General features: G+C 42.6%; 1 protein-coding gene across 5 annotated transcripts in view; it reads right to left on the bottom strand.

Moving 5' to 3' along the window:
* The window catches only part of LOC121289457 (mucolipin-2-like), a 63,327-nt gene extending 41,190 nt beyond the window's left edge, over positions 1–22,137 (bottom strand). The window contains exons 1-2 of one of the 5 annotated variants that reach the window (XM_041208965.1): positions 22,086–22,137; positions 12,111–12,330 (exon numbers count right to left, since the gene is read on the bottom strand). In XM_041208965.1, the coding sequence (XP_041064899.1) occupies positions 12,111–12,317 (207 nt within the window). In that variant the 5' untranslated portion in view covers positions 12,318–12,330; positions 22,086–22,137. The other 4 variants (XM_041208967.1, XM_041208964.1, XM_041208962.1 and 1 more) reach the window with 4 other exon arrangements.
* Positions 22,138–23,014: the final 877 nt, after the last annotated feature.

A 23,014-nucleotide genomic window follows, 5' to 3' on the forward strand; every position in this document is an offset into this window, starting at 1 on the left:
TTTGAAATTCACGACTCTGGTTTATCTAAAAATGTAAGTGTTCTTCACACCTCACATTCTAAAACTTCAGCCATGTTTATATGTTCAGCATTTCAAACCTAGTTTCCCTTCTGAAACATCAAAGCACCCAAACCAGCTGTCTGTAATTCAATTAAAACCCCCCACACACACACCGACACACAGAGAAACTAATCCAAATCCCACTATTAACCTAGCTTTACAATAAATTACAATAATATTATGAAAATTATTATATTTTCATGACAGCATTTATCAAACAGAATATGACAACGAAGCCGCACAAGATGATATTAGGACAGTTGACCAAAATCTTGGTCAAATGGTCAGTTTTAAAGTGCCTTCTAAAGGTTGAGAGAGAGAGGTGGAGAGGGCAAGGTTTAGGGAGAGAACTCTGCAGTTTAGGGCCTAGCCAGCGGAAGACACAGCTGGCAATGGTGGAGTGATTAAAGTCAGGGATCTCAGATTTGGAGGAGCGCAGGGACCTTAGAGGGTTGTGGGGCTGGAGGAGGTAACAGAGACAGGGAGGGAGGAAGGTCAGAGAAAGGGATTTGAAAACAAGAATGAGGATTTGAAATCAAGACATTGCTTGGCCGGAAGCCAATGTAGGTCAGCGAGCTTGGGGTGAGGGAAGGAACAATATCCCAGAGCGATCCAACCTCTTCCTCATCTACAATGCATGGAACACTTTCAGCCGCAATACTTGGATTATGATCTCCAATTAAACTGTTTCCCTCTTCTTCATTATCCCTCAGCGGTAACCACACTACTTTCTCCTCAACTCATGGCACCTTGGTGAGTTCTACTTGCTCACACCACACAGGAGGAGGCCATTCAGCCATCCAGTCTGTTCCACCTTTCAATTACACCATTGCTGATCTGTACCTCAACTTCACTGAACCACTCTTATTCCATATATCGATACCCTTACCTAACAAAAAAAAACCTCTCAATCTCAGCTTTGAAATTTTTAATTGATACAGCATTCACAGTCGTCTAATGGGAAGAGTCCCTCCTGACTTCACTCCTTAAATGGCATGGCTGTAGTTTAAAGATTATGCCAGCTTGTTGTGGATTCTTATATCAAAGGAGATCATTTTCTCTCTACCCACTCCATTGAAAGCCCTGGTTAGATTGTTCTTCAAAACTCGATTATGCAATTTGCCCTCATAATTTAACCCTTAAACCCTGGCATCATTCTGGTGAATCTGCCTAGCAACCCTTCCAAGGCCAAAATATCATTCCTGAGGCTCGCTAGCCAAAACTGAACACAGTGCTCCAGATGGGGATGGAGGCAATGGCAGAGATAGTGAATAAGGACTTGGCCACAATTCGTATTTTAAGGCAGAGATGGATAGATTCTTGGTAAGCAAGAGGGTGATGGGTTATCGGGGTAGTTGGGATGCAGATTTCAGGTTATCAGAGCAGCCATGATCTAATTAAATGACGGAGCAGGCTCGAGGGGCTGAATGGCCTACTCCTGCTCCTTGTTTGTAGGTTCAAAAAAGCAGATTTTTTAAACATGTTTCTGCTCACAGGGCATGAGGCCATTGGCAAAGGCAGGACTTATTGCCCATCCCTAATTATCCTTGAGAAAATGGTCTTGAGCCACCTTCTTGACTACAACTTGCTAGGCCCTTTCAGAGAGCATACATACACAGGAATGGGTAAGGATGGCAGATTTCTTTGCTTAAAGGGCATTAGTGAACCAGAGAACCATTAGTGACCTGGATTAATGATAACCTGGCAGTATTATGGTTACCATCACTAATCATAGCTTTTTTCGGTATTCCAGAATTATTTAATTTTTTTTTTACTTACTCACGGGATGTGGGCATCACTGGCTGGGCCAGCCTTTATTTCCCATCCCAAATTTCCCTTGAGAAGGTGGTGGTGAGCCGCCTTCTTGAACCGCTGCAGTGCATGTGGTGTAGGTACACCCACAGTGCTGTTAGGGAGGGAGTTCCAGGATTTTGACCCGACGACAGTGAAGGAACGGCGATATATTTCCAAGTCAGGGTGGCGAGTGACTTGGAGGGGAATCTCCAGGTGGTGGTGTTCCCATATGTCTGCTGCGCTTGTCTTTCTCTAGATGGTAGTGGTCATGGGTTTGGAAGGTGCCGAAGGAATTAATTAATTGAACTTAAATTTCCAAGCTGCTGTGATGGGATTTGAATTCACACTTCCAGTTTATCAATCCAGGCCTCTGGATTACCAGTACAGTAACATGTATAACATATATAATAGTGATCATTAAACCACTGTGCTGCTAGGATTGGAATTGTAGAAATAGATTTTAAAAACTATTAGTGGTGATTATTATTATGTACAAGAGACATTACTCACACTTAGGATGAGCTAATCACTGAAACCTGGTAAGAAAACCCCCCAAAAAATTAGGAAGGATTAGTGAGATTTCTGATTCAAATTTTCAAAAATTCAGGAGACAGAGAGATTGTGCTGGAGGATGTGACTCTTCTTCAAAACAAAGTAGGGAAAAGTGATTGGCCAACAATTATAAGACAGTTAATCTTACTTCTGTTGACGATAAACCACGTGACATGGACTTTCCACAGCATTACAGCCCATGGTGCCCTGCTGTCTGCTGGCACTCTCAGGCCCCAGAAGGAAAGACCAGTTCAGACCAGTAGTCTTAGTTCCCAGTTTTTACTGGTGTTCCACTTTAAGGTATACAAGACCAGTTCAGACCAGTAGTCTTATTTCCCCAGTTTTTACTGGTGTTCCATTTTAAGGTATACAAGACCAGTTCAGACCAGTAGTCTTATTTCCCCAGTTTTTACTGGTGTTCCATTTTAAGGTATACATGACCAGTTCAAACCACTACTCTTATTTCCCAGTTTTTATTGGTGTTCCATTTTAAGGTATACAAGACCAGTTCGAGCCAGTAGTCTTATTTCCCCAGTTTTTACTGTTTTTTCGTTCTGGGGCTCCACCAGAAGTGATGATAATATTAAACTTCTTAACCCAGAGAGTGGTGAGAATGTGGAACCCTCTAAAACAAGGACTTGTTGAGGCAAATGGTATAGATGCATTTAATAGCAAGCTCACTGAAGACAAGGGTGAAAGGGATTGAAGGATTTGCTGCTAGATTCAGATGGAGTAGGATAGAAGGAGGCTTAACTGCTGGAATGGATTGGCTGTACATTCTATGTAATTGACAGTAATGATGATTAATATTGAGTGTTAACATAATAATAAAACAATTATTCACTCTATCATACCAGAAATGCAGAACTGAGAGGTATTAATAATCAGGAATAGTTGAACAGGTTAGAGTTCTTTTCTCTACAAAACAGAAGGCTGAAAGATGACCTGATAGGAAATTTAAAAATTAGGTAAGGGTTTGATATGATAGACTTGGAGAAGATATTTCCACTTCTGGGAGGAAGCCAGGACTAGAAGCCATAAGGATAAGGTAATCAATAGGAAATTGAGGAGAAACTTCTTTACCCAGAGCGTGGTGAGAATGTGGAACTCACTACAACAGGAAGTGGTTGAAGTAAATGGTACAGATGTATTTAAATGGAAGCTAGATATACAAAAGGAAGAAAGGAATAGAAGGAAAATTTGATGGGTGAGATGAAGAGGGGCAGGCAGAGGAGGCTCACGTGAAGCATAAACTCTGACATAGATCAGTTGGGCCAAGTGGCCTATTTCTGTACTGGAAATTCAACATAAAATAAATAGGCTAACAGAAAAAACTGGGAGAGGAAAAGGTCTCTGAAATTGTAACAAGAGGTCACTGAGAAAAGCAGAAGTAATCGGTGGACAAAAAATAGTCACCAGCTTATGGAATATATGAGTTGCTGAAGAAAACAGGTGGCAAACAAAAATAGGAACATATAAAAGGAGCGGGCAGGGATGGGGAGGGAAGGAGGGAAGAGGGCGGGAAGGAGGGGAGAGGGAGCGAAGGAGGGGAGAGGGAGGAAAGAAGGTGGTTGGGGAAGAAGTTGAGGGGTCAGGGGCCGGAGGGGGAGTGGGAAGGGCCAAGCCACAATACTGTCAGGGCAAAACAAACAATAAATGTTGATAAAAACAAAAAAACTGCGGATGCTGGAAATCCAAAACAAAAACAGAATTACCTGGAAAAACTCAGCAGGTCTGGCAGCATCGGCGGAGAAGAAAAGAGTTGACGTTTCAAGTCCTCATGACCCTTCGACAGAAGGGTCATGAGGACTCGAAACGTCAACTCTTTTCTTCTCCGCCGATGCTGCCAGACCTGCTGAGTTTTTCCAGGTAATTCAATAAATGTTGATAGTTTGAAACTCAAAAAAGAAGTAAGCAATGAGAAGGATGGTAGTGGACTTCAGGAAGACATAGACTGGAGGAATGGGCAGGCACCATGTGCGGGCATATATATACAGATCTTTGAAGGTGACAGGACAATTTGAGAAAGTTGTTAAAAGAAAATCATATGGAACCCTCGGCTTTATTAACAGAGGAATAAAAAAAACAAGGAAGCCATACTGAACCTTCAGAATAAATTAACCTTTAGGCCTCAGCTGGAGCACTGGGGATCAGGCCAAGATCTTAGAGAGGGTACGGAAAACATTTATCAGGGTGACACCCGCATGAGGAACTTCAGTGAAGTGGAGAGACTGGAGAAGCTGGGATTGTTCTCCTTAGAACAAAGTCGCTTCATAGGAGATTTGATAGAGGTGTTCAAGTCTGGAATACGCTGCCTGGAGGTGTGGTGGAGGCAGGCTCAATCAAGGCATTCAAGAGGATGTTGGGTGATTATTTGAATAGAAACAATGTATAAGGGTACAGGGAAAAGGCAGGGCAATGGCACTAGATCATAATGTTTATTTGAAGAGCCAGTGCAGACACAATGGGCCCAATGGTCTTCTTCTGTGCCATCGAAATTCTGTGAAAACCATGAAGGATTTTGATAAAGTAAATATGGAGAAACTGTTTACATTAATGGCAGAAAGTTCAATTAACCAGAGGGGACAGATTTAAAGTGACTGGCAAAAGAGCTCCAGGGGAGATGTGGAGACTTGTTTCGTGCAGCGAGTATTTTAATTGGGTCAATAGGTGTGAACATCATTGGCTAGGCTGGCCTTTATTCCCCATCCCTAACTGCCCTTGAAAATGTGCTGGTGAGACACCTTCCTGAACTCGAAAAGCTGAGTGAACCTGGCGGAACCCAAACTGAGCATCAGTGAACAGTTTATTGCTAAGAACTGTTCTGATGAAAGGTCACGACCACAGAACCCTAACTCTTAACTCTTTCTCTCACCACAACACAGATCCACTGCGTTTTTCCGGCACTTAGTCTTTATGAGCCCAGACATTCGTAAGGAGGACTTTGCAGTGTTGATTGATGGTGTGTCTTTACTGTTTCCTGTACCTCGGTCAATGCTGGGTGGTCTGTCTGGTTTTATTCTTCTCTGACTTTTCTGAGGCTCTTTTGGTACAGCTTGCCTAGGCCTTCTCAGAGGGCAGTTAAGAATCAACCATTTTACTTTCTTCAATGGATAACTTTTATGCACAGTGATTTTTTCTCTCCTTCTTATCACTTTGCGAATCTGAACTGCACTTTTTGGAACAGAGTCTCAGATTCAAACAGCTATCACCCCTTAACTGAAACTCACAAAGGTAGTTATTGGGATTCTTTGAACTCGAATAATCATTGAATGTCATATTTACAGACCCAAACAAATTACAAAACATCCACATCCAAAAGTAGCTTGATTCCCTACTCAAGCTTCGCAGACAAAGGTGAATCTTAGAACGCTTTGTATCCAGTTAAGCTGGGAAAAGATACTGGCTTTAGCTAGTTGTTTTTTAAAAGATATATATATATATATATATATATATATATATATAAATATATACACACACATGAAACCATCACATGACTTTGTGACTAAACTAAAGCAAACTCAACAAAACTAAAACAAACAAAATTGCTTCATTTTTGACACAGCAAGTTACCTCAAGTTACAGGGAGCTGGCCAACGTGGGAATGGTGATGCAGTGATTATGTTACTGGTTGGATAGTTCACAGAATGGGTTCAAATGCCAGCTTGGGGGCTGGAGAATTGGAATTTTAAAAAAAAATCTGGAAATATACAAAGCTGGTTTCAGTCAAGGTGACCTTGAAGCTGCCATATTGTCGGAACGTCCCTGAGGGCAGGAAGTCTGCCATTCTTAGCCAGTCTGATCTACTCATGACTCCAATCCCACAGCATCATGGTTACTCTTAACTAAACATAAGAACATTAGAATTGGAGCTGGACAGGCCCTTCAGCCCCTCAAGCCTGCTCCACCATTTAACAAGATCATGACTAATCTTCTACCTCAACTGCACCTTCTTGTTTTATCCCTTGATTCCCTTGGTATCCAAAAATCTATCGATCTCTTGTATATACTCAAAGACTGAACATCCACAGCTCACTGGGGTAGAGAATTCCAAAGATTCACAAACCTCTGAATAAAGAGTTTTCTCATCATCTCCACCCTAAATGGCTGCTCTCACAGAATCACAGAATTGTTACAGTGCAGGAGGTGGCCATTCAGCCCATCGTCTCTGCACCAGCTCTCCGAATGAGCAATTCACCTAATACTATTCCCTCACCATTCCCCACAACCCTGACAGTGACCCTGTGCTCTAGATTCCCCAGCCAGGAAAAACATCGTCTCCGTGGCTGTCCTGTCAGGCCCCTTAAGAACTTGATGTGTTTCAATTAGATTACCTCGCATTCTTCACACTTCCAAGATATATAGGCCTAATCTATTTACACCCTCCTCAGGACAATCCCTTCATCCCAGGAACCAGTCTAGTGGATCTTCACTACGCTCCGTTTAGGGCAAGTATGTCCTTCATGAGGCAGGGAGACCAAAGCCGCTCACACGATTCCAAGTGTAGCCTCACAAGGGTCCTGTATAATTGTAGTAAGGCTTTTTTACTCTTATACTCCAACCCTTTTGTAACAACATCGACCACAACTGCCCTCTAAAGTGGCATAACAAGTGACTCAGTTACAGCAAAACGCTATAAGGCAGTGGCTCAAGGGGGCAGCTGACCATCACATTCTCCTTGGGCGACAAGGGATGGGCAATAAATGCCAACCATGCGGGCAACGCCCACATTTTAAGAATGAGTTTTTAAAACTCGTGTCACTTGCACTCCTTATATTAGATGCAATGCGGTGACAAAGGTCAGAGGTGAGATATTGGTTACCAATGATTCCATTTGTACGATCACCTTACCCCGAAAGGGCACAAGTGAATGAAAAATGGGAAATTAGCGGGGTTATAGGGGGCAGGGTCTTCTAACAATTGCATCTGTAGCAGGCAGACGGGGATAATTAAACCACATACAGGCAATTCCTTGTGTTCACTCTGGCCCAAGAATCACCCAACTGTCTTATAATCACAAAGTGAAGTAATAAAAAGAGAAAATGCTGGATAAACTCAGCAGCTCCACCCCCCTCCCCACCTTAAACAGTATGAAATCCATCACATTTCTATAATAAAAGCAAAAAACTGCAGATGCTGGAAATCCAAAACAAAAATAAAAATAAAAATACCTGGAAAAACTCAGCAAGTCTGGCAGCATCCGCAGAGAGGAACACAGTTAACGTTTCGAGTCCATAAGACTCTTCAACAGAACTAAGGAAAAATAGAAAAGAGGTGAAATATAAGCTGGTTTAAGGAGGGGTGGAACAGGTGGAGCTGGATAGAGGGCCAGTGATAGGTGGAGATAGCCAAAAGATGTCATAGACAAAAGGATATTTTGTCTGTGACATCTTTTGGCTATCTCCAGCTATCACTGGCCCTCTATCCAGCTCTACCTGTCCCACCCCCCCTTAAACCAGTTTATATTTCACCTCTTTTCTATTTTTACTTAGTTCTGTTGAAGAGTCATACGGACTCGAAACGTTAACTGTGTCCCTCTCCATCACATTTCTACTTCTCTTTAGCCCTGAAGAAGGGTCATACGGGTTCAAAATGTTAACTCTGTTTCTCGTTCCACAGCTGCTGTCAGACCTGCTGAGTTTTTCCAGCATTTTTTGTTTTTATTTCAGATTTCCAGCATCCACGGTATTTTGCTTTCAACAAAGTGAAACAAGGCAGGACATGTCTATCACCCTGGCTGTTTACAATCACATGGTGTGCTACTCGACAAAGTCTAACACTGCTTGAACCAACACAGCAGGTTCAGGATCAAAGTGAAAATGTTGGGGTGGGGGTCTGAAATATGCCAGCAAATCGCAGCAACACAGATTGCACTGGACGTGAAGACCATTGTGATTAGAGTTGAGCAATAACTTGAACTAGTAACAATTTCAAACAAATAACCTTGATTAAATGCTAAAATGATCACATATCCTAATGCAGAAAGAAAGGAATAGAAGGATACGCTGATAGAATTAGATGAAAAGGGCGGGGTCTTCTTTCTTTATATTCATTCATGGGATGTGGGTTGCGCTGGCTGGTCCAGTATTTATTGCCCACCCCTAGTTGCCCTTGAGAATCCCCTTCTTGAACCGCTGCAGTCCCTGCGGAGTAGGTGCATCCACAGTGCTGTTAGGAAGGGTGTTCCAGGATTTTGACCCAGTGACAGTGAAGGAACAGCGATATATTTCCAAGTCAGGACGGTGAGCGACTTGGAGGGGAACTTTTAAGTGGCGGTGTTCCCATCTATCTGCTGCCCTTGTCCTTCTAGATGGTAGTGGCCATAGGTTTGGAAGGTGCTGTCTAAGGAGCCTTGGTGAATTCCTGCAGTGCATCTTGTAGATGGTACACACTGCTGTTACTGTGTGTCAGTGGTGGAGGGAGTGAATGTTTGTGGATGTGGTGCCAATCAAGGGGCTGCTTTGTCCTGGACAATGTCAAGCTTCTTGAGTGTTGTTGGAGCTGCACTTATCCAGGCAAGTGGGGTGTATTCCATCACACTCCTGATTTGTGCCTTGCAGATGGTGGACAGGCCTTGGGGAGTCGAGAGGTGAGTTACTCATCGCAGGATTCCTAGCCTCTGACCTGCTCTTGTAGCCACAGTATTTATATGGCTAGTCCAATTCAGTTTCTGGTCAATGGTGATCCCTAGGATGTTGATAGTGGGAGATTCAGTGATGGTAATGCCATTGAACATTAAGGGGCGATGGTTAGATTCTCTTTTGTTGGAGATGCTCATTGCCTAACACTTGTGTGGCGTGAATGTTACTTGCCATTTGTCAGCCCAGGCCTGGATATTGTCCAGGTCTTGCGGCATTTGGACATGGACTGCTTCAGTGTTTGAGGAGTTGCGAATGGTGCTGAACATTGTGCAATCATCAGTGAACATCTCCACTTCTGACCTTATGATGGAAGGAAGGTCATTGATGAAGCAGCTGAAGATGGTTGGGCCTAGGACACTACCCTGAGGAACTCCTGCAGTGATGTCCTGAAGCTGAGATGACTGACCTCCAACAACCACAACCATCTTCCTTTGTGTTAGGTATGACCCCCAACCAGTGGAGAGTTTTCCCCCTGATTCCCATTGACTCAGTTTTGCGAGGGCTCCTTGATGCCACACTCGGTCAAATGCTGCCTTGATGTCAAGGGCAGTCACTCTCACCTCACCTCAGGAGTGCAGATCTTTTATTCATGTTTGAGTCAAGGCTGTATTGAGGTTTACTGGCATGGACATGTTGCGATGTATGATTTATTTCTGTGCTGTATACTTGATGTGATATTTTTCATTATTTTAAAAATCTCTTAAATCTCCCTTTACCCTTCTCTAGTCTGATAGAAATAAACACTATGCCTCAATATCTTGACTCAATTTTGCTTTGAGAGTAGTGGTTAGGGTATCAGAGCTCACCACTTTTATAGATTAAATCCACAAACAGCTTCGGGAATCCACGCGGGTGCAGCTAAACACAGCAATTTGGAAGTTGCTGTCTGAGTTGTTCAGCTCCTTCACAGACTGCACTATAACAATTCCTCTCTGACTGACTGCAAAGTCGTTTGATATAAAAGGCATGAAGGCATGATGCTTGTGCATTAATTACCCATTAAACATGGCAGAAAACATTAGGGCTGGTGCATTCACTGGCTTTGGAAATTTAACTTTAATTAAATTCTGAACTAATGAGACTCAACACTTGTAAAGTTCAATATTTTAAAAATGTTTCTGTTACTTTTTCTCCTTGTCTATTGTAATCCTGTCTTTCTTTCCCAATCATTATTTTGCTTTCTGCACATAATTCAAATCTAATTTATTATTCCTCGTTTACACTATGTGTCTCAGTGAACATTACTGGATCGTAGAATGATACAGCGCAGAAGGAGGCCATTCAGCCCATTGTGTCTGTACTTCTTTGAAAGAGTTATCAAATTAGCCCTGCAGATTTTTCCTCATCGAGTATTTATCCAATTCCTTTTTGAAAGTTACAGTTGGATTTGCTTCCACCGCCTTTTCAGGCAGTGTATTCCAGATCACAATAACACTCTGAGTAAAAAGAATTCTGTGCATGAGGCCTATTGTTCTTTTGCCAATAATCTTAGATCTGTGACCTCTATTTATTGACCCTCCCAGAAACAGATTCTCCTTATTTACTCTTCCAAAATCTTTCCCGAGTTCTGAGTTTGCAACAGTACCTCTACCGGAGATGAGGAGAATGTTTTTTTTCTCTCAGAGGGTTGTGCGACTTGGAATTCTCTGCCTCCGAAGGCATGGGGAGCGGGGTCATTGAATATTTTTAAGGCAGAGGTAGATTGATTCCCTTGCCTATCAAGAATCTAAGGTTATCAGAGGTGGACGGGAATGTAGAATTCAAAACACAAACGGATCAGCCATGAACGTATTGGATGGTAAAGCAGGCTTGAGGGGCTAAATAGCCTACTTCTGCTCCTGTTTCATATGTTTATACATACGTAAATAATAATGCAGCTCCCTTGTCTTTAGCTTCAGCATGTAACTCCCTCAAAACAGCAAGGGCTGATTACATTTTTCTTCAATCTGATTGACTGAAGAGTTTCCACAGTTGTTTGCTTCGTTCACACATGCTATATATCCTCTAGAGAGGGCTGCACACTAGATAAGATGCTCAATGACACTAAGTCTCCACTCTAAAACCTGTGGAAACTCTGTGGACAGCTGTTAGCATAGTGAACATCGTACCTCATTCATTCACTTCTGACCCCAAAATCCATGCTTGCGTTTTAGAACATTGATTCCTTTCAAACTGAGGTGGGGAGTGTATTGGAGAGGGTGGTTAAGTGGGTAAATTACCTCCATAGAAACTTCATCTCAACATCATAAAAGATAACCCTTTAACTGAGTAAATATGTGTTGCTTAAAAACCTTTGAATAGGTGGCGTAATGCTAACGTCATTTGGCTAGTTACCCAGAGTCCCAGGCTAAATTTTTGGGGACATGGTTTCAAATCTCTGGTGGAATTTTAAATTCAGTTAATCAGTGGAATTGACACCTAGTATCAGTAATGGTAACCACAAAACGATCATTGATAATTGTAAAAGCTAGTTCACTAATGTACTTTAGGGAAGGAAGTCTGCCATTCTTACCCAATCTTGCCTACTTGTGAGTCCACAACCACAGCAATGTGGTTCACTCTTGAATGCCCTCTGAAATGGCCTAGCAATCCACTCAGTTTGGATTAGCAACAAATACTGGCCTTGCCAGTGACGCCCACATCCCATGAAAGAATAAGCTTAAAAAAAGATAGTTTTTCACTCAGATCCCATTCCAGAGACTTGAGTACAATAATCTAGGCTGAAGGGGTTTAGTGGGCTATTAAACATGCCAACGTTCATTAAACAAATGCCTCTCAAGTGGACATAAAATATCCTATGGCACTATTTTGAAGCAAAGGAGGAGAGTTATCTTGGGCAATATTTATCCTCAATCCAAATCACTAAAACAGATTATCTGGCCATTAACACACCGCAGTTCATGGGCTAATTGGCTGCCGGATTTCTTATATTACAACCAATGAAGTCACTGTGGTAAAATACTCTGGGGCATCCTGAAGTCATGAAAGGCACTATAGAAATGCAAGTCTTTCTTCAAGGTGAACATTAAGTCCAGTTATTTATGTCAACAATGTTTTTGTTACCTGTGTCGTTACCATGACAATTTTCAAAACTTGCAAGCAGAGCTTCCAAGGAAATTGGTGCCTGGCTCTGTACTTCTCACACGGGCTCATGAAGAAATAGTTTAGGTCCTCCTTCAGCCACCTCTCTTCATCCGTTGTGTCCGCACTTGGGGTTGTGGTTAACTGAAAGTCCATCGTTTGGTTCAAAGAGAAGTTATTTTCTGACATGCCCAACTGTTTCCTGCAAAGAATGTCAAATCAAAGTTTTTTTTACAGAAACATAAAAACAGAAGGAGGCCGTTCAGCCCCTCGGGAATGTTCTATTCAATGAGCTCATGGCTGATTTGTATCCCATTTCCATCCACCTACCTTGGCTCCGTCTCCTTTTATACTCTAGGGTAACAAAAGTCTATCCATCGTGGATTTTAAATTAGTTGAGCTAGCAGCTGCATTTTGTGGAGGAGGGCTCCACTCCTCTGCACCCTCTGTGTGAAGAGGTGTTTCCCAACTTCTCCCTTGAATGGCCTGCCTCTGATTTTAACGCTCTGTCCACTTGTCCCTAGCCTCCTCCCATCTTTGTTTTAAACCGCTTTAAAATAAGGAAGATTGATTTACACTCCCTTGGAGCTGCTCGGAGACCAGCAATCTCACTGCCTGCCCAGTTTTATTTCACGTAACACTGCAAACATGGTGAATGCAATAATTTACACAACGTCGTGACTCATAAACTCGAGTCCACTAAAATACTTCTGCTAAAATCCAAAAAGCACAGAATACATCAGAGTTTAGCGTCACCCTTCAAAGGTTTCATTCACGCGTGAACTTTCACTTCCGCCTTCCTTCAGAAATCCCCAAACTCTATTGCCAAATGATTACTCTGGTCATTTAATATCTATAGTCTCTCAGCGGAAAGATAATTGGAACGTGCTGCCCCCCAGATCCAATAATACCTGTTAAAATACAGACCAGCCATGATCTCGCTGAACGGTGGAACGGGCTGAATGGCCTGCTCGCTTTCCTATGTCCCAAACATAATATATAAGCATCGAATGCAACGGTAAATTACTTCAGCTTCAAAATGTCCAATTTTACCTTGGAAAAGGAAAAACCAGTTCTCCAACCACTTTGACCAAAAACCGATTGCAAAACCACTCGAACACTGTGTTTGAATACCTTGTCTTTCGTTTAATGAACAAATAAATCTCTCCTGCTCAGGTCATTGTTTTAGAAAAATTACCCCGTAAGACGCAGAATCACAGAATCTTAAGGGCACAGAAGGAGGCCATTCGGCCCATCAAGTCTGCGTTGGCTCTCCAAACGAGCATTATGCCCTGCCTTTTCCCCTGTACCCTTGCACATTGTTTCGATTCAAATAATCATCTCATGTCCTCCTGAATGCCTCAACTGAACCGACATCCACCACACTTCCTGGCAGAGCATTCCAGACCAGAACCACTCGTTGTGTGAAAAAGTTTACACGACTGTAGCTTATCATGTATGTAAATAAATAAAGTTGATGACCATACAAAGGTTAAACATTTACAACAGTCCTCTTTGTTAGCAACAACCTTTAACATGGTGAACCATCCCAAAGTGCTTCAAAAGAGCCACTGTCAAACAAAATTTGACACTGAGCCACAGAAGGAGATAATGAGGGAAGATAACCGAAAGCTTGGTCAAAGAGGTAGATTTTACATCTCAAAAGAGGCAGTAAGGTTAAAGAGATAGAGAGATTTAACAAGGGACCCAGGCTGAAGGCATGGCCATCCTGTTTGTGGGGATATTAAAATTGTGGATACTCAAGAAGTCAGAATTGAAGGAGTGCAGAAATAATAGAGTTGGAAGAGATTACAGTGACAGGAAGGATTGAGGAGGGATTTGAAACAAGAATGGAAATTTAAAAATGACGGCATTGCCAGACCAGGAGTCAAAGTAAATCAGCAAGCACATCTACATCTCCACTCCCCAAAGCTAGTCACTCATTGACTGTTAAACAACCAACAAGCATTAGGTTTGAACCCTCTTTGTCTGAGGCATAACATCCATCATTAAAACCGACTCACTGATCCCAACGACAGAAAGTGTCAGTTTGGGGTAATGGAGCAGCAATGCATAGACTCTCCTGTTGCCCTAAATTAAAGGACAGCCACAAACGCACCAGGGCTCCTTTCACATCGGCTCCACCGTCTGGAAGGAGAAGGGCAGCAAGTACATGGGAACAACCACCACAACAGCAAGATCCCCCCTCCAAATCACACCATCCTGACTTGGAAATATATCGGCCGTTCCTTCACTGTCGCTGGGTCAAAATCCTGGAACTCCCTCCCTAACAGCACTGTGGGTGTACCTACACCACATGGGCTGCAGAGGCTCAAGAAGGCAGCTCACCACCACCTTCTCAAGGGGCAATTAGGGATGGGCAATAAATGCTGGCCCAGCCAGCGAAGCCTACGTCCCCAGAATGAACCTTGTGGGGTAAAAATAAAAGTGCCTTAAATCAGCTTTCCATTGCCAATCCTCTTCTCAAACAAAATTCCAACAACGAGGTAAACAAAAGCTGAAAATGGACGAGATGTTGGAAATACCGAACAGGTCAGTCAGCAATTGTAAAGGTGAGAACAGGGTTAATCACAGAATGTCTCTTACCTGTTGCTCTCTCCCCAGGGTTGGTCCGGTTTCATGTGATGGGCTCCTTACTTTTAGTTTTATCTCAGGTCCCACCCAACCACCCAACCAACCAACTAACCAACTAACTAACTAAAGCGTTATCCAGCCCGGAATTTAATCAAAAACAAAGCTGCTGGAAAAGCTCAGCGGTTCGGGCAGCGAGTGTGTGCAGGGAAACGGAGCTAACGTTTCAGGTGGAGGGACCCTTCATCCGGACTGGTTATGGTCTCAGGTTGACAGAGGCAGGTGCATTCCTACCCTCTCCACCTCCTCAATAAAGGCATTTGCAGTTCGCATTGAAGTTCCCCTTGGGAGGAGGTAACTCTGAAGATCAGTCAGTGCATGAGGGTTCCGCGTCTGGCTGACGCCTCCGAGCCGAGGAATAAGCTCCCTCCCTCCCGGGACAGCACCCAGGACAGGCGGGGCAACCAGAGGAGCCGAGCCGGGAGGAGCCGAGCCGGGCGAACCCGAGCCAGAGACTGGGAGCAGCGCTGGGCTGAGCCAGCTACCGGCACTGGGAGGCTGAATCTGTGTGTCCATATCTGTGTGTGTCTATATTTGTGTGTGTGTGTCTATAATCTGTGTGTACGTGTGTGTATGTCCATATGTGTGTATGTGTCTATATCTGTGTGTGTCTACGTGTGTGTATGTGTGTGTCTATATCTGTGTGTCTGTGTCTATATGTGTGTGTGTCTTTCTCTGTGTATCTATATTTGTGTGTGTCTATATGTGTGTGTGTCTGTGTGTGTCTATATGTGTGTGTGTCTGTGTGCGTCTATATGTGTGTGTGTCTGTGTGTGTGTCTATATGTGTGTGTGTCTATATGTGTGTGTGTCTATATGTGTGTATCTATATTTGTGTATGTCCATATGTGTGTACGTGTCTATATCTGTGTGTGTCTACGTGTGTGTGTCTGTGTCCATATGTGTGTACGTGTCTGTATGTGCGTGTGTCTATATCTGTGTATCTATATTTGTGTGTGTGTGTGTCTATATGTGTGTGTGTCTATATGTGTGTGTGTCTATATGTGTGTGTGTCTATATGTGTGTATCTATATTTGTGTGTCTATATGTGTGTGTGTGTGTGTACATCTGTGTGTGCGTATGTGTCCATATCTGTGTGTGTACGTGTCTATATGTGTGTGTGTGTGTACATCTGTGTCCATATCTGTGTGTGTATGTGTCTATATCTGTGTGTGCATGTGTCCATATCTGTGTGTGTACCTGTCTGTATGTGTCTACATCTGTGTGTGTGTACGTGTCCATATTTGTGTGTATGTGTCTATATGTGCATGTGTCTATATCTGTGTATCTATATTTGTGTGTTTATATGTGTGTCTACATGTGTGTGTGTCCATATCTGTGTATGTGTGTCTACATCTTTGTATGTATGTGTCTATATCTGTGTGCATGTGTCTATATCTATACCTGGGTGTGCCTGTCTATATCTGTGTGTCTGTGTTTATATATGTGGGTGTGCCTGAATGTGTGTTTATATCTGTGTCTATGTCTGTGTGTGGGTGTATGTATGTATATGTATGTGTGTGTCTGTGCTAATAGGATTCAATCCCTCTCTTCCCTAGGCTATGTGCGGAGGCTCGTTTAAAAAAAAATACAGAAATAATTTAGGATCCATTTCCGTAAATAACCTGCCTCCAATACCTACTACTGACGCTGATCAGTTGCTCATACAGTGAACACTTTTCTATGTGTGTGTGCTTGAGCTTTGTTTAATAAAACCATGTGGGGGACACTGCCTGACAGGGTGATAGAAGCAGGTTGACCAATAACTTTCAAAACTGGGAGACTTTGTAAATCCTTGAAAAAGGAACAAAATGGACCGACTGGACTCCTGTGCTGTGTTGTTCCATGAGGCATTGGGTTCCCCCAGCATAAATCGAAAGTGCTCCCTTTTACCAGGGGCACAACTAGTAAGGAATTGGAATAAAAACAGAAAATGCTGGAAAAACTCAGCAGATCTGACAGCATCTGTGGAGAGAAACAGAGTTAGTGTTCCGAGTCTGAATGATTCTTCTTCAGACCTGCTGAGTTTTTCCAGTATTTTTTGTTTTTATTTCAGATTTCCAGCATCTGCAGTATTTTGCTTTTATCTTAGTAAGGAATCGGAGCTTTCCTTTCAGAAAAGGAAATATTATTACACCCAGTGTCAACAATACACTCCTGCCAGAGGCACTTACCAGTCACAAATAGCATCAGGTGCATGGTGTACAGGCACATAGGTACAGCAGTACAGTGGTTTTGTTACTGGACTAGTAATCCAGGGGTTAGGATTAATGAGCATACAGTTAATAAAATAAACGTAGCATAAAAAGCTAGCATCAGTAATGGTGACCATGTCATGACTTGATTGTTGTAAAAACCCATCTGGTTCACTAATCCCTTTAGGGAAGGAAAGCTGCCATCCTTACCTGGTGTGACCTACATGTGACTCCAGACCCACAGCGACGGGGTCGACTCTTAACTGCCCCCTGGAATGGCCAAGCAAGTTGCTCAGAAATGTTCAAGATGGTGATTCACCACCATGTTTCCAGGGGTAACTGGGGATGGGCGAGAAATGCAGGCGTTAGCAGAATACATTTTTAAAAATGGTGGAAGAGAGGTTGGCAGCCAGAGGGACCACCCCCAGGGGCAGCGTCCTACCTGTGAATGTGCGCGTGTTCCTTTAGCTAGCTTTGTGTGTTCCTAACCAACCGGAACAAATATTAGGAGGAAAATTCTATTCTCGTGTTGGAGTGGGGGAGAGTTATAGCTTCACTATTAATGGATCAATAACATTGGCACTGGGTCACACCAAGAAAGTCAAAAGTGCCCCTTTTAGCATACAATGTCGCCAATATGGGATGGTCCAAGCAAATCTTTTAAAAAAGCCAAAATAAGCATCAAGCAAACAATACCTTCCCACCAAATCAGTATGTTGTTATTTACACCTACAGAATGCACTATGCCACAGGTGTGCGGGTTCCTTCAACCATCTTTGTGTTTGCAATAAGCCTGAACAAGCATTGAAAGGAAAATTCTATTCCCATTAGGGAATTAAAAATCTGTAATACCCATTTGCAAGACACCCAAGGACCCACAGCAGGACTGGCTCAGGTTCTCCAGTGTCCCTGTGTGAAAGAAGTGGCGATCGGCTTGCCAATTCTCCCGGACGGTCCTGCCGTCTTCAGGAATTGAAGGTTATTCCCTGGACGCTGCTACAAGCAACCCCAGGAGAAATACCACTGGGGCACTCAGATACAGGCATCTTACTTTGAACTTCCTATGATTGCTCCTGTTTATCAGTTAGGAAAATACTGGAGATAGGGGGGGGCAATTAGGGGTGGACAATAAATGCTGACCTCGCCAGTGACGCCCACATCCCACGAACGAATGGAAAAAAAAAACTAAGGGGATGCACATGAGGGAGGAAAGAATAAAAGGATATGCTGATAGTGTGAGGTGAGGAGGGAGGAAAGGAGGCAGCTCATGTGGAGCAGAAACCACTTGGTCCCAATGACCTGTTTCTGTGGTGAAGACTCTTATTTGAATGTAATTCTGTGAATGCGATACCTACATCCAGAGGCCAACGCTGGTAAATGAGACTGAAAGTTACTCCATTCAATAGTTCTATGTGAATTTTTTTTACAATGTGCAAGTCTTAAGACCATAAGACCATAAGACATAGGAGCAGAAATTAGGCCAATCGGCCCATCGAGTCTGCTCCGCCATTCAATCATGGCTGATAAGTTTCTCAACCCCATGCTCCCCGTAACCTTTGATCCCCTTACCAATCAAGAACCTATCTATCTCGGTCTTAAATACACTCAATGACCTGGCCTCCACAGCCTTCTGTGGCAATGAATTCCATAGATTCTTGAAGTCTTGAAGTCCTGTGCTTAAGCCTTTCACTTTAAGATCACAGCAGACTCTGGTTGGTGTATCCTAATTTCAGCCTGATAAGGTACTATCCACCCATCACAAAACTTGTTCTTAGAATCGTCTTCTAGCATGCGTGCAAGCCTATGTATATTACATAGACCTTCCCCATGAACTTTGAATTGAATGTTGACCTTTAAGTCAACAGTATAGATTGCAGCTTTATTTCTGATGAACATGCATTTACATATGATCATTCATGCCACAATACCATCAAGCATTGTGATTTTAACTGTTCTTCAAAATAAATTTTATTGGTAAAATTTCTGCACTGTCCCAAACTAAACCTGTGCGCTAAACAACTTGGATGATTTAAAATGGAATTTAAAAATGTATTCATTCGTGGGATGTGGGCATCACTGACTGGGCCAGCATTTACTGCCCTTGAGAAGGTGGTGGTGAGCTGCCTTCTTGAACAGCTGCAGTCCATGTGGTATAGATACACCTACAATGCTGTTAGGGAGGGAGTTCCAGGATTTTGACCCAGCGACAGTGAAGGAACGGCGATATATTTCCAAGTCAGGATGGTGAGTGACTTGGAGGGAAACTTCCAGCTGGCGGTGTTCCCATCTATCTGCTGCCTTTGTCCTTCTAGATGGTAGCGGTCGTGGGTTTGGAAGGTGCTGTCTAAGAAACCTTGGGGAATTCCTGCACTGCATCTTGTAGATGGTACAGACTGCTGCTACTGTGCATCAAAATAATAATTTAGCGAAACAAACAATTTTGGAATCTCATGTAGCTCACATCACAATTAAGCTTTATCATCCAATCTAGTTCCGCTAGTTTATCAGCAAAGTAAATAACAGTTAACTGACCAAGCCAGTTAATCATTAAACAGTGCCATGTTTCAGAAGTAGAACACTGATAGATTATACATACATTTGAACATACGAACATATAAATTAGGAGCAGGAGTAGGCCATTCGGCCCCTTGAGCCTGCTCCGCCATTCAATAAGATCATGGCTGATCTGATTGTGGCCCAAGCTTCACTTTTCTGCTGATCCCCTACACACTTTGACTCCTTTGTCAATCAAGGATCTATTCAGCTTTAAAAATTTTCAATGGCCCTGCCTCCACTAATCTCTGGGGAAGAAAGCTCCACAGACTCACAACCCTCAGAGAAAAAAATTCTCCACATCTCTGTCTTAAATGGGAGACTCCTTATGTTTAAACTGTGTCCTCTAGTTCTAGTCTCTCCCACAAGGGGGAATATCCCATCAGCATCCACCCAGTCAAGTCTCCTCAGGACCTTATATCTTTCAATAAGTTCGCCTCTCATTCTTCTCTACTTCAATTCAGTTGAATGAACCTTCTTGCCAACTGGAAAATGACCCATTTATGCCTACTCTCTGTTTCCTATTAGCAAACTAATCCTCTATCCATCCTAATATGTTATCCCTTACACCATGAGCTATGTAACGTAGTTACCTTTGATGTAGCACCTTGTCAAAAACCTTCTGAAAATCTAAGTACACCACATCTACAGGTTCCCCTTTATCCAAGGTTGCTTGTTACTTCCTCAAAGAACTCCAATAAATTAGTCAAAGATGATTTCCCTTTCACAAATCGATGTTGGTGCAGCCTGATTGCATTGTGATTTTCTAAGTGTCCTGCGATAACCTCCTTAATAGTAGATTCCGGCATTTTGCCTGTGACAGCTGATAGGCTAACTGGTTTCCTGCTTTCTGTCTCTATCCTTTCTTGAATAGAGGAATCAAATACACTATTTTCCAATCTGATGGGACTGTTCCAGAATCTAGGGAATTTCAGAAAATTAAAAGCCCAATGCATTTACCATCCCAGTAGCCACTTCTTTTAAGACCCTAGGATGAAGTTCAGCAGGGGCCTGAGGACTTGCCAGCCTTTAATTCTAATTGTTTTCTCAGTAACCTTTACCTAGTGAGTGTAATTGTTTTAAGTTCATCCCTCCCGTTCACCTCCTGATTCACTATTATTTCTGGGTTGTTACTTCTATCCTGTACAGTGAAGACAGACTCAAAATATCCATTCAATTAATCCACCATTTCCTTATTTTCCATTAATTCCCCAGACTCACTCTAACGAACGAGCACTCACTTTGCTTACCCATTTCCTTTTCAAGTACCTGCAGAAACTCTTACCTGTTTTTATATTTCTAGCTAGCTTTCTCTCGTACTCTGATTTCTCCCTCCTTTTTAAGCTTGTACCTACACCACATGGGCTGCAGCAGCTCAAGAAAGCAGCTCACTACCACCTTCTCAACAACAATTAGGGATGGGCAATAAATTGTGGCCCAGCCAGCGATGCCCACATCCTACACAAAGTCATTCTTTGCTGTTCTTTTTATTCTGTCCAATTTTCTGACCTGCCATTCAGGGCTATGGGCCAAGTGCTGGAAAATGGGATTAAAATAGATAGGTGCTTGATGGCCGGCATGGATATGGATGGGCCAAAGGGCCTGTTTCTGTGCTGTATAACTCTACGACCATGACACTCATCTTTGCAAAGTTATGCACTTTCTTTCAATTTGATGCCAGCTTTAACTTTCTTAGTTAGCCACAGGTCATGCATCCTTCCCTTCAGAGACTCTCTCTCTCTCTCACTGGAACGTATCTGTTCTAAATATTCTGAAATTCTTGCTTCAGCTCTGCTTTTAGACATAGCTTCTGCCAGGCTGGTGCACTCTAAATGCCGGGTTCTTCATTGTAAACACTATAATTGAAGCAACAAACCTGGGATTAACGGCCGTAAAGTTAATGATTCCCTTGGTGCCCTTTACACCTACCAGCTAAAGAATGCATTCAGTTGCTTCTTCCCTTCTGACTGATGTGCTCAAGACCTCCTAGTGGCTGAGGCATCATTCACACAGAGTTACCCCTCCAGGCTTCTCTTTTCAAGTTTGCACACGCAAAACGAAACTGACAGCTTCAAAAAGGTGACAGAACTCGCACAGAGACCAACCGGACAGTAAGAGCAACACCAGGAGGAAGTGCAATGCTGGATCTGAGAGCTTGCAATACCAGTGCCCTTCAGAATAGAATGGGGACATACTGCAACAATTACAAAACATTAAAAAATGTTTAACTTCTCACAGTTGAATTTTAACAAATCCTGGCACGTAGAAATAAGATTCAGACATTTGGCCAAACAACTAACCAATTCATTATTAATAATAGACGACCATCTATGAAACAACAAAACAAATTACTCAAGAATGAAAAATGACCATTTTAGAACCGGAGAATTGTTAACAATCCTTCGCTCAGTTCCATTTTAAAATACACTCTGCAGTTTATTACCGACGAGGTTTATTAAAAAATATAGCAAATCAGTCATGATTGTCCTAATCAACCAAAACCTCATTGGACATGTTCTATGATCAATAACAGAACTTACAGAAGGTCAATGACTTACAGTTCAACACAGACCTTCTTCCAAAAATGAGTCGACAGAACTGAACTGAAAAGACAGGAAGTGACTTTTGCAGCAAGTGTTAGGATCTGACCATTTCAACTCGTGTGCAAGTGACAGCATAACGAAATAGTGTGAATCATCATTATGTATTTAAACTAATGGTTATAAAACGTACTGCAACCTGCACAGAAGAAAGCAGTTCAGAGGTAGGCTTATAATACCACTAAGTTTTAGGTTAGATCAGTATAGGGTTTGACAACCCATGATGTCTCTGGAGTCTCCAGGAATTAACTAACCTCACAGACACTACTACGAGCAACCCAATAAATTCAATGGTGATAAACGATAAGTTTTTAAAATTATCTCAAGATATAAATAAAAAATCTGAAATGGGGAAAAATAGGTGCACACTAAAAAACAATCCAATCAATGAAAACTGTGTTTGCTTTCCAGTTGGTCTTAGAAAGAAGGGGCTGGATGGTGTGACGTTCTTGGGACAGGAACAGTTGTTTATTCAGCCAGAGACATTTAGAATTAGGACTGCATGAGTTGTTAAACATGGATCCTTTTATTATCTCTTCCTAGCAGACTTCCTCTGCTAGTACATGTGCGTATGTAGCCTCAAGAAGGCAAAATGCACAGTACAATTTTCAATACACTACCGATGGATGGGCATGTCAGCAATGGCAGAAGTGTGGGTACGAAGCAAATGTAGAAATGAGGTGGTGATGTGATGACACCTCCAGGAATACTTCCAACCAGACTTGGTAACCCCAAATCAGTGGTTTGCACGTACCAAGTCATATAGCTCGAGGTTCAAGCCCCAACTATAAGGCTTGAGTGTATAATCTAGGCAGATGCTCCCTTACAATAGTGAGGGAATGTCATATTTTCTGAGATCACTGAATCAGATGGACAACGCTATCTGA

Source organism: Carcharodon carcharias, chromosome 16 (assembly GCF_017639515.1).
Source record: "Carcharodon carcharias isolate sCarCar2 chromosome 16, sCarCar2.pri, whole genome shotgun sequence".
Taxonomy (NCBI): domain Eukaryota; kingdom Metazoa; phylum Chordata; class Chondrichthyes; order Lamniformes; family Lamnidae; genus Carcharodon; species Carcharodon carcharias.